General features: G+C 39.5%; 1 protein-coding gene across 3 annotated transcripts in view; it reads left to right on the top strand.

Annotated features, from left to right (window-relative positions):
* LOC145354789 (sodium bicarbonate cotransporter 3-like) overlaps positions 1–12805 on the top strand; it is a 174517-nt gene that overhangs the window by 123164 nt on the left and 38548 nt on the right. For all 3 annotated transcript variants that reach the window (XM_080206274.1, XM_080206292.1, XM_080206283.1), the window contains one exon: positions 6672–6917. In XM_080206274.1, coding sequence (XP_080062400.1) covers positions 6672–6917 — 246 coding nt within the window. The remainder of the gene's footprint in view (positions 1–6671; positions 6918–12805) is intronic.

Below are 12805 nucleotides of genomic sequence, written 5' to 3' on the forward strand. Positions count from 1 at the left end.
GTTCAGAGAAATATTTATTATATTCAAAACAAAACTGGACTTAGTTTTGTCCCTCTGATTTTTTCTGTTCAGTTATAATTGCTGCATTCCTGTGGCTGCTGAAAACTTATTTCAGTCATTGTCATGACAAAGAACACTCTGTTGTAACAGTTACAAAACCATATCACTGGGTCTCATCAGTTTAACATCTTACAGAATAAATAGCCATTGAATAGTTACAACACAGTGATGCATTTCCTGCTTTGTTGATATGTTGTGGAGATGTCAGTGTTGGACTGGGGTGAGCGCAGTAAGAAGTCCCACAACATCAGGTTCAAGTCCAATAGGTTTATTTGGCATCATAAGCTTTCGGAACACTGCTCCTTCATCAGGTGACTCGCAATGTCAGGGCAGCTTATGCTAAGCTGTTCGAGGCTGGGTGATAAAGTGCCATGCGCACATGATGTATTCATTTATTTTGTATAAAATACAGTACCTCAATCCTATAACAGCAGTGTGGTTAACTGAGATCAAACCTTCTGGCAGGCACTGCTTGGCAAAGATATGCTTTAGTTTCTCAACATTGTTGTTCTTGTTTCGTGACTATCAAGCCACTTGGAATGGGCATCAACAAAATTGAAATAGTGGCCATAAAAGGACTGTTGAAATCTACATGTAATGGTGTTCTAGGTCAGCCAGGCCACTCCCATGTGTGCAACGAGCCATAGGAGGCAATGTTTGTTGTGATTGGTGTTGATTACAAACCTGATCAGATTATCAATGCCTGGCCACCCAATATAACTTCTGGTGAGCATTTTCATTTTGGTCTGCCCTAGGTAAGTGTTGTGTATTTCTTGCAGCAACATTTCTCTTGCTAGCCTGGAACCACTACTCTAGATTCCATAATAGCACTCTATCGTCACAGCTCAGTTTGTCATTGTGGATCCTGAGTGGCTTCAATTGGTCCAACTTGTCAAAGTTCCATCCATGTAGAATCATGCACTTTACTTTGGACAGGACTGGGTCTCTCTCAGTCCAGTTCTGAATTTGCTTTGACGATACCAGCAGTGCATCCAAAATGGTACTGTGGATGGTGGTACAATTTGAGGCAGTGGAAGGCAACTCAGGGCATGTTATAAGCTGGTCAAAACTCTGGAGCTTCTGGGGATGTAAATTTCTAATGAGGTTATGTCTGTGGTCCACATACTGTAAACAGATTGACCTTTCTTTGCCTGTCTTTTCCTGCAGTTTCATTAGCAGTGAAGAAATAGCAAATGTAGTCAAATGTAGCTATTTTCCTAGGAAGGGCATTTTTTCAAACTTAAGTTTGCTGCTGAGTTTTTAAAACTTTGGAAGCAAGACCACCCCACAGCCCCCCTCTCCCAACATGCGCATGCACACACTCTCTCTCACACACACACACACACACACACACACACACACACACACACACACACACACACCACCCGCCTCCCAACGTCACCATCATGACAGCCGCAAGACACAACAATTCGGCAAGTGAAAGTCAACAAAATTGTTTTGTTACGATAAAACTATATAGAGGGGAGGATGATCAGTTCCACCACACTTTTTCACTAGACTGATTGACTGAGTCACTCTCTCTCAACTGCTGCTGCACGTGCTTGGATCCACGCTCAACCACTGCTTCATGTGCTGCACTGCTTTACCCCAGCACCCAAATTGTGAAATTTTGGATCAGGGCCAGTGGATCTAACAGGAACTCCATTAGTATGCAATCTGGTTTGATCTTCAAGCAGCAAGATTATTTGGGTTCAAGTTAAGTTTCCAATTCAAATTTAATCTGCATCTTAATATATTCTCTTGACAACAGACAGTTGCTTGTTGCAATGCCAGCCTATAATGAATTGACATTGATGCAACATCTTTGAATAAACATTTGACATCTCTTTTAGAATAACTTTGGCCAGAATAAATTACATGCTGACATGTTATTTATTGGTTCATTCTTGGGAATAAAAATTCTCATTAAGAGGGTTTCTATTTGCAGATCTGTTTGCCCTGGCAGAAAATCAACAGTTCTCAGTTTTGCACAAAAGACTAGGGAAGTTCTGATTGGGCAGGCAGAAGTGGCAGAAGTTTCTGTGCAGTTTTTTCCATTCTCATTAATTTCTGGAGTCTTCAAGGTGATCCAAGAAAAAGGCAATTCTTATTATATGGCAGGATATACATCATGATACCATGATGAGGCCATAGCGAGTTCATGGGGATGAACTCACCCACCTCAGTTGATCTCTAGTCTCAGATATCAGGTGAAGAACTCAATCTAGATCTCTTAGGTTTATTTCTGACAAGTTGGCTATTGAAATGTTTGCTATTGAAGCTTATGCAAGTGTCATGATGCGTTAAGAAACACTTTAATCTCTTTCCTTGTTCTGTTTCTTTGATTCTGGAATTGACTCAGTATCTTGCAATTCTATCTAAAACCAGAGCAAAGGGGTGGCATGGTAGCATAGTGGTTAGCACTGCTGCTTCACAGCACCAGGGACATGAGTTCGATTCCCAGTTTGGGTCACTGTCTGTGTGGAGTTTACATGTTTTCCCCGTGTCCATGTGGGCTTCCTCTGGGTGCTCCAATTTCCTCCCACATTCTGAAAGACATGCTGGTTAGGTGCATGGACCTGAACAGGCAGTGGCAAGTAGGGGAATTTCACAATAACTTTATTGCAATGTTAATGTAAGCCTTACTTGTAACTAATAAAATAAACTTTAATAAAAAAACTTTAAGTTAGGATTCAACTGGCATCATAGAGTTATCTCCTTCACTGAAGATGTACTTAGGTATTTTATGAATAGTATTCAGTGATTAATTTCTACAGTTACAGTAATCCCAGTTATCTCTGGGATTAAAAGTCAACTATTGGATGTGGATAACCCCACTTGATGTGGTGAGGTGATAAGCTACTTAATTATTTCTCAATTTCATTTTGGAGATTTGTATTCTATTACTCACTGTAGTAGTTTTAGATGTAGTGATACCAGGATTCCTGAAGCCTGAGCTTGCTGAATTTGGGTTGCTTATAGGATTGTTGGCTTCCTCAGGTTTTACAGGGTAATAATAGGTGGCTCAGTGTGAACACTGATTCATGGTCACCCTCACATATGGAAGGAGATTACAATATGAAAGCTTTGAATCACAGAATACTACAGTGCAGAAGAGGCCCTTTGGGCCATTGCGTCAGCACCGATGTATAAAAGGCCCTGACCTAATCGCACCTACTCCCACTTGCCAGCACTTGGCCCATAGCTTTGAATGTTATGGCGTGCCAAATACTCATCCAGGTGCTATTTAAAGGATGTGAGGCATCCTGCCTCCACCACTTTCCCAGGCAATGTATTCCAGATCATCAGCACCCTCTGGATAAAATGATTTTTCTTCAAATCTCCCTAAACCTCCCACCCCTTACTTTTAACTTGTGTCTCTTTGTGACTGAGGAGAATCTATCTCCATTTGGAAAGGAAAGGTTTCATCTGGGAGAGTCAGCATGTTTTTGTCAGAGGGAGGTCATGTCTAACAAATTTTATTGAATGTTTTGTGCATGTAACCAAGTGTGTGGATGAGAGTAGTCTGATTGATGTAGTGTGCATGGATTTTAGCAAAGCCTGTGACAAAGTCCCACATGGGAGATTTATTAAGGCGGCAAATACACATGGGACACAGGGTGATCTGATAAGGTGGATTCACAGTTGACTCAGCAGTAGGAGACAGAGGGTGATGCTAGACGGCTGCTTTAGTTACTGGAGATCAGTGACCAGTGGCGTATCACAGGGATCCGTGCTGGGTCACCTATTGTTTGTTATTTATATAAATAACATAGCTGACTACGTGGGGGGGGTAGGACAGTAAGTTTGCCGATGACACAAAGACTGCCTGGGTGGTTAACTTGCTGCGAAGGAGAATAGCTGCTCTGTATCCACCCTGTCACTAATCTTGAAAACCTAAATCAGGTCTTCTCTGATCCAGAGAAAACAACCCAAGCCTATCCAACCTCTTTATAACTTAAATGTTCCATCCCAGGCAACATTCTCATGAATCTTCTCTGCACCCTTTCCAGTATGTTAACATCTTTCCTATAATGTGGCAACCAGAACTGCGCACAGTACTCCAGCTGTGGCCTCAGCAAAGTTCTATACAACTCCATTATAACCTCTCTATTTTTGTAATTTATACCCTGATTGATAAAGGCAAGTATGCCATATACCTTTTTCACCACCCTGCTAACCTGCCTTTCCACCACCTTCAGAGATCTATGGGACAAACACACACTAAGGTCCCTTTGTTCCTTAGAACTTCCTAGTGTCAGACCTTTCATAGTATACTTCCTTGTCAGATTACTCCTTTCAAAATATATCACCTCACACTTTTCAGGATCAAATTCCATCCCATTGGAATTGATTCACCCATTTGATTATCTCGTCTATATCTTCCTGTAACCCAAGACACCCAACCTCACTGTTAACCACCTGGCCAGTCTTTGTGTCATTGGCAAATTTACTGATCCTACCCCCCACGTAGTCAGCTATGTCATTTATATAAATGACAAACAATAGGAGGCCCAGCACGGATCCCTCTGACATGCCACTGGTCACTGGCCTCCAGTCACTAAAGCAGCCGTCTATCTTCACCCTCTGTCTCCTACTGCTAAGTCAACTGTGAATCCACCTTATCAGATCACCCTGTGTCCCATGTGTATTTGCCGCCTTAATAAATCTCCCATGTGGGACTTTGTCACAGGCTTTGCTAAAATCCATGCACACTACATCAACCAGACTACTCTCATCCACACACTTGGTTATATGCACAAAACATTCAATCAAATTTGTTAGACATGACCTCCCTCTGACAAAAACATGCTGACTCTCCCAGATGAAACCTTTCGTTTCCAAATGGAGATAAATTCTCTTCTTCAAAATCTTCTCCAATAGTTTTCCAACCACAGACGTGAGACTCACTGGTCTGTAGTGCCTGGCTTGTCTCTACAACTTTTCTGAAATAGTGGGACCACATTATTTGTTCTCTAGTCTTCTGACACCTCCCTGGTAGCCAGGGAGGAATTAAAAATTTGTATCAGAGCCCCTGCAATTTCCTCCCTTGTCACCCACAACAGCCTGGGACACAATTCATCTGGGCGTGGAGATTTGTCCACTTTTAAGCCCACCAATACCTTTAATATCTTGTCACTCCCTATGATTTTTTTCTAGGCCCTCACAGTCTCCCTGAGTTCTGTAACTACCTCCTCATTCTCATGGGTAAAGACAGATGTGAAGTATTTATTTAACAGCCTACTAGTGCCCTCTGCCTCCACCTGCAGATTTCCCCCCTTAATTTTTAATAGACTCTACTCTTTCCCTGGTTATCCTTTTCCCAGTTATATATTTATAAAATACCCCCCCCCCCCCCCCCCCCCCAACCACCACCATTGTCTTCTGTAGATTTCTCAACAAGTAATTTGTTCCTTGGCCAGATCCTGGAGAAGGTTTGCATCAAACCAAGTCTGCCATTACACAAGGACTTTATCAATCTTTACCACCTGCTGCTCACCTCCCATCACTCCACGTGTGGCTAAGGCCACCATGCCAAGCAATAACAGTAGAGGCCTTATGGCAACAGGAATGGAACCAACATGCCACTACTACAAACCACTTAATCACAAATCCTGCAACCCGCCCACCCAGTTTCAATCTGCCATGCCAACATTGGGCACTCCTCAACTGTTTCTGTACTGGCCAAGGCCTTTTTGCAGCAGATCGACGCAAGTGGGACCTTGCTTGGAATCTTGTTGTGGTGCACTCCAATCCATGACTCTCATCATTGAAGACTGTATCCTGATAAAATTCAGTGGTGGGCTCCATTTAGCCACTGGCAAAACGGATTATTGCATATACTACAAAAGTTAATTCACCTCACTGACATGATTGCACATGTTTTTCACCATCGGGTTGTCCAGTCAAGCTTTGCTTTTTATGCAAATTATTCTAATCCCTCTATTTCTTGTCAACTATTTATTAATGCCAGGTACTAGATTCAGGTTGTCCCTAACCAGAAAATAGTTAAACGAATTATATGGTACATCCTTTATTCATGATCAGGAAGGTAGGAAATCCTCTAGCTCTCTCAGGGGAAACTTAACATCTGTACCAACCTTTTTGATATACCTCAAACAAATCATGGTAGATGTTCTTTCGAAAGCAAACAAATCATAATAGACTGTCGTTCTAAAATAGTCAATCTTTTATTTTATGAAACCATTTCTCCCTGGCTCATTCACCTGAGCTTGTATTATTTAATGTCTAGAGAAAAAAAATCCAAGGCATCCAACAAAAGTAAACTGATTTGGATGTGGACAAAACTTCGGCTTAAATGGTGCAGGAAAGAATGTTTGTTCTGCCTATGTGAATGTTTTCTAAGGGCTTCACTTCTTAGCCAGCTGAATATCAAAAAAATAGAAATCCTCAGTAATGAAGAAAACTGCTGCTATCTATTGTAGTGGTCTAGAAACACATGGTGGCAAGTAAATTGCACATGGAGGCAATCAGTCCAGTTCTTTGAGCTGTATATTCCCATGTAGGCCTCTGCAATTTAATTTACTTGTGTGTAATATACAGTTTATTCTTGAAAAGGTGACTTAAATTAATATTCTTTCCATCAACAGGGAATATGAACTTTCATATCTCTCACTTCGGGCCAGCATTGGACTGTGGACTGCATTGTTGTGCCTAACGTTGGTTGCCACTGATGCGAGTAGCCTGGTTTGCTACATAACCCGCTTCACGGAAGAGGCTTTTGCTGCACTTATTTGCATTATTTTCATTTATGAAGCATTGGAAAAGCTCTTCGCCTTGGGAGAGAAATTTCCGTTTAATATGCAGAATAATCCGGAGACACTTACCCAATACTCGTAAGCAGAAGCAACATTTCTTTGGTTAATTTTGGTAATATACGTTATTTTCTATGACTCAACTATATGATATTAACCAATAAACTTTTACTGTCATTTTCATTAAACATTGCAATTAATCCTACATTAAGGATATGTTGCGTATCTAGCCAAAAAGTATCACCTTTTACCTGTTGTTTTTATAAACCTCTTAGGTCACATTGCAAAAGTGAAACTTAAGTTGTACTTCCTCCATTTATTTCCTAGTACCCTTTATGTTGTGCCTGCCGCATAATCTGTTTTAATCGTTATATGGTGGACAAATAACTGCGAGTAGACATCTTGTTAGTACAACCAATATTTATTTAAACCCACACAATCAATAATCACCCAACCAACCAACAGTAAGTTATCTTGCAGGAAAATACTAAACTTCAAATCCAATACAAGACCTCGCCTTAACTTTGCGTGACTGGCAAGTACCCAAGCAGATATTCGCCTTTATCTGCGCGCTGGTCATGGTAGTCATCTGTGTAATCTGGTCCTTTGGTCTGGTCTGGTACTCTTGGCTCTGGTCTTCCTTCCTTCCATCTTGGGCATGGTGGCTGTCTTCATGCTGGTTGTCATTCATTGTTGTTGTAGCTTGTTCGTGGGGTCAGAGAGAGAGATTCTTGGTTGCGCAGCACCCTTTATACCCCATTGGGTTTCATATCCCTTTTGGTCATTGCCAATCAATCGATCAGGGTTTGATTACCCTGAATGATAAAGCCCAATCAGATGCTGCCACACCAATTTCTGGGTGTGTCCCCAAAGGCATGTCTTTAGGTGCTGGAGGCACATAGTCTACACCTTGCCAAACAAGGGGCCACGGCGCCCTCATTTCTGGTAAGCAACCCAATGTGACCAGAAAGTCTCTTTCATCCTGGAGATGAAACAACCCAGTGCTACCAGAAAGTCGCTTTCATCCTGGAGATGACCCATGTCCTGTTTATTCACTCATCAGGGTTGCAGCCTGTCTTTTTAGTTTTGCCCAATTGTCCCAGAGTGCTTTGCAAATCACCATTTTAAATCGTCTGTTTGGCCACAACATTCAATATCATTTCATTGTTGAAAATCCATACGGATTAGTCATGAGGTAAGATTAGCCATGTAAAAGTTTGCATCCCAGGAACATGTAATCAGATATTGCTGTATGGATAAGGGTAATTTGGTGCAATAATTACAGAATGTCTTCATATTCACTGCCAAATTTAATTCTTTATCCTGCATGATTCCCATATCCTTTGAAATATCTTTTGCATGATTTTATGAAATAATTTATAAGACTTGTGCATTCTACCATCTTGTGATTAGATTTTTTTTGAGCTCCATTTAATTCTTGCAATCATAAATTTATTTTTTCTGTAATGTTTTACTTCAATTCATCACTCCATCAACTCTGGCAAGATTCCCAATATCTCTCCTCTTGACTATTGTTTCTTACTGCTCTTAACATTTTAATGAATTTATTGTGCAATATTTTTTATTTTGTTTTGTTATCCAACATGGGTGTCCGAAATTTTACAGAACTCCAATTGTGGTTTTGTACAGATTCAGTATTATCTCTTTCATTTTGTGTCTCCAGATACAAAATTAAGGACTCTTTATGGGTGCATTTCATAGGTTTATCTACTTAAGCTGCCATCTTTCTAACTATATTTTGTTTTCGTAGCAATGGTTATCTGTTCCTTTACTTAATTTAAAGTGCATTTTCTTTCCTAATTTTTGTTCCGAATAATATGAATTCCCTTTTTTTTAATACTTTAAGCTGCATCTGTCACCTTCCTGCCCGTCTTGACATATAATAATATTCACTACACTTTTATGATCTGGGAACCTCTCTTTACCTCTTCCTTTTCTGTCTTAAGCTCACCAATCATTTATCTCTGCGTGATCGTGTTCATTTTAATTTCATGTGGCAGCACCAGGGACCCGGGTTCGATTCCTGGTTTGGGTCACTATGTGCAACTTCACACATACATTCTCCCCATGTCTGCATGGGTTTCCTCCGGATGTTCCAGTTTCCTCCCACAGTTTGAAAGATGAGCTAGTTAGGCACATTAGCCATGCTAAATTCTCCCACACTGTACCCGAACAGGAGCTGGAGTGTGGTGACTGGGGGATTTTCACAGTAACTTCATTGCAGTGCAAGCCTACTTGTGACAATAAATAAGCTCAACTGGCTAAACATTATCTATGTCTTAATCATCTTGTATGCTGTAAAATGCTTTTGCAAGTGCGTAAATGCTACACTTACTGCTTTGCTTAATTTACTTTGTTGCTTTAAACAATTCTATAATGTTCAAACACAAGCTACATTACCTTTAAATCAATGCAGATGGTACTGATGAGTTCACATCTCTTAAAATATTTAGTCGTTACATCAGGATTCCAAACTTGCCCGATTACCAAACATGAGATTTGGCTTTGTCATATTTATTTCTCAAAAGATGTCCAGCTATCGGTTCCCCACACTACCACAGTGTATCTTACTGTTTCTGGAGCTCAGACGTAGTTTCAATTGTGTACACATTTCCCGTTTAATTTGAGTAGGTAATTATGAATAATTTAAATTACTTTGTCCATTACGTTAATGACTTTTAATTTTTGGAGTTTATCTTCTTTCTGCCCATTGTGGATATTAATGTTTATTTGTTACCACCAAGACAATGTCGATAAACAGATTGGCACACTGGGAAGGTCTAGACTGATGAAAAGAAAGTGGAAAATGTTTTATCTGATGGCATAATAAGTTCTAAGTGAAATTTTGCCTCTTCAACCCAATTCATCGTAGTCATGAAATCGCAGCACAGGATTGCCCATGTTTTACTATTCAGATTCATTTAAGACATAGAAAACACATGTTGGAGCAGAAATAGGCTATTAATATAACACAAGGGTTTTATTTTGGGTTAGGAATGAAGTATATTTTTGACTTCAAGCTGAAGAGAATGCCTCTGTTTCCCTTCTGTCAGTCATGTTCTGCTTTGTACTGATTATGTTTGACAAAAGGTGGAAGCATTTCATAACATTAACTTTCCTCACTATGATTTGTACAGAATATTTGCGTAAAAGTGAGTGGGGAAAATCAAACTGTTATAAATAATATAACTCGGGACTATTATAATTGATTTAAGATATGAGGTTTGCAGTTAAAGTTGTTTGTTATTAATTCCTAGTTTCCTAGTAAGTATCTGAATTCTGACAAATGGCAGAAATAATAATAGTACTAATAATTTCAGGATAGAGTGACAGGATAAAGATTTTTATTTCACTGAGGGTTCAAGTTCTGTTTTTTGCTTTGAGGCATGCTCAGGTTGTGAGCCCAAATCCTGCTTGCATGTTTTTGTTTTGCGATACATTGCCTGCTGGTACTCTGGTCAGTTGGCTCATGGAGATTAATTCATTCCACACCTGATTTCTACATGTTTACTAGCGGAAGTCACTGATCTAGATCTGCAATATTGGCTACCTTCCCTTTTTCGGGAAAAATGAGGAATTGAAACCAGTCCTTGCCTGAGTCTGTGTAGCACAAGAATGTATGCTTACTCATGGAGATAATAGTATGTTTAGTGAATTTAATTTTTTTTAAAGAAACTCTTCCCTTATGTAAGAGTTAGACAGGAATGTCTGCTGTGCTTGAAGCGGATAGTGCACAAAGAAAGCATTCTTGTTGTTTTGGAGAGTTTCAAATTTGACTTCTGCTAAAGGAGTATGTGAAGCAGCGGTATAATGATTTAACTGTATTCTCCTGAACTATCTGCGGCCTGCCTTTGTCTTAAGACGTATTGGAATTCTTTACTTCTTTCGAATAAAATAATTACAAAATTGGTGCTATATTCATAGTGAAAATCTTGGCATCAATCTGTGTAAATGATTTGCTTTTGTGTGTTGGAGGGGATGACAGAATGTTGGTTTTACCAACATAAATGTGAGATTTTCAGCAATGTGTATGCAATCTGCATTGTGATTGCCATGTAATTGGATTAAAGATCAAGTTTTGTTCCGTATTACAGTCGATGTTATACATATGCTGGTACTGAAAGAGCAGAAGAGCAATAGAAACAGGAGCAGGAGGAGGCTTTTTGGTCCACCAAGCCTGCTGTGCCACTTAGTAAGATCGTGGCTGAGCTGACCGTGGTATCAGCTTGCTTGCCTGTCCTCCATAATTCTTGACTCCCTTGTTGATCAATGTGTCTTGGCCTTGAATATATTCTGTCACTCTGCATATAGTGCCCTCTGGGTAGAGAGTTCCAAATGTTAACAATCTTCAGAAGAAATTTTGCTTCATCTCCAGCATAAATTCAGAAGCAATGCCTCTGCTTCAAGATTACTCCATGAGAGGCAACATCTTTTCAGCATCGATCCCGTCAAGTCCCCTCAGAATTTTATTGATTTCGATAAGGTCAATGTTTTCTACTTTTATTGCCTTCTAGCATGAAGACAAATAAAAAAATACTTGTTCAAAGTCTCTTTTCCTTCCTTCGCATTATGAATGCCCCAGATCTCATCTTCTAAGAAGCCTAACATTTACTTGAGGAACATCAGAATAGGCCATTCAGCTGCTTGAGCTTGCTCTTGCCATTCAATTAGAACATGGATAACCTTCTAACTCAGTGCCATCTTCCTTCACTATTCGCATACAACTTGATAACAGTATCTAGAAATTTATTTATCTCTATATTGAACACACTCAGTGACTGAACCTCCACATCCCACTGGGGTAGAGAATTCCAAAGATTCACCACAACCTCAGTAAAGAAGTTTCACCTGTATTACTTTTCTGGGAATAACTTCTCTTCCTTTTTATATGGCCAAGGGAAATAAAATGATGGACAGGATTTCACTCAGACTTTTACAGTGACAAATTAAAATTAGCACAGATCAAACATTAATTAACAGACAACTGATGCATTCAATTAAAGAAAAAGTACATTTGCATCAACTAATACAACCAAAATATGTCTCCAGAGCCTTTCAGTGTGCTTCATGCTTCAGGCAGATATGTGACATTATAAAAACAGTCTCAAAAACATTCACAGCTTTCTAGCGACGGTTCACTTTTCCCTACCATGCTAGATTGAAACTTCCAGTGCCTTTCAACAATTGCACCATTCAGTTTCCTAGATATGATTAACACCAACAAGGCACACCTACGCAATTCTCCATTCCTTAAATCTTCAAGTGCTCAGTCTGTTTTATTTCCTTTTGAACAGAAACTGAACTCAAACATTCTGGTTGGTTATTAACAATAAAAGTTCACCTATCTTTCTCACAGCAGTAGCCCCTTCTTTTTTTTCTCCTGAGGTACTGTGAAAAGGTATTAAAATTACCATCCCATGATACTGAATTTCTATTTGCATTTCTCTTTCTCCATGGCAACCAAATCACACAGTCATGTTTCTGAGCTGTGGGTTAAAGGTATGTTCCAAAACACAACCGTTTTGTAATGTTCAGTATTGCTCTGTCCCATAAAAGAAGTTGATTTGGTAATTATCTATTCTGTAACATTATCAAAGTAAAACAAATTACAACTTTGACTGACTCATCACACACAGTGTTGGTAACATTCTTTCCCATTTGTGACATTCTTCATTCACAATTCATTGTTGATAATATAAAGCTTAACCTGTAACAGCCAACCACTTTTGACAGTAGGATTTAAAGTCCAGCTTGCTTAAGTCCCAACTTTCTTGCAAAGAGGATTTTTTTTAACCACTGATTCACTGGCTTTCAATCTGTGCATGAGATTTTCTCCTTCACATTGCATTATCCATATGGCTTTTTCAGATCTTTAGTTAAATGATTTCTATCTTGGTTTTGCATTCTTCACGTTGCCTTTTAGAATTTGTTTTGGATTATGCGCAGAT

Source organism: Carcharhinus amblyrhynchos, chromosome 2 (assembly GCF_965287045.1).
Source record: "Carcharhinus amblyrhynchos chromosome 2, sCarAmb.v2.hapA, whole genome shotgun sequence".
In the NCBI taxonomy this organism is placed as follows: domain Eukaryota; kingdom Metazoa; phylum Chordata; class Chondrichthyes; order Carcharhiniformes; family Carcharhinidae; genus Carcharhinus; species Carcharhinus amblyrhynchos.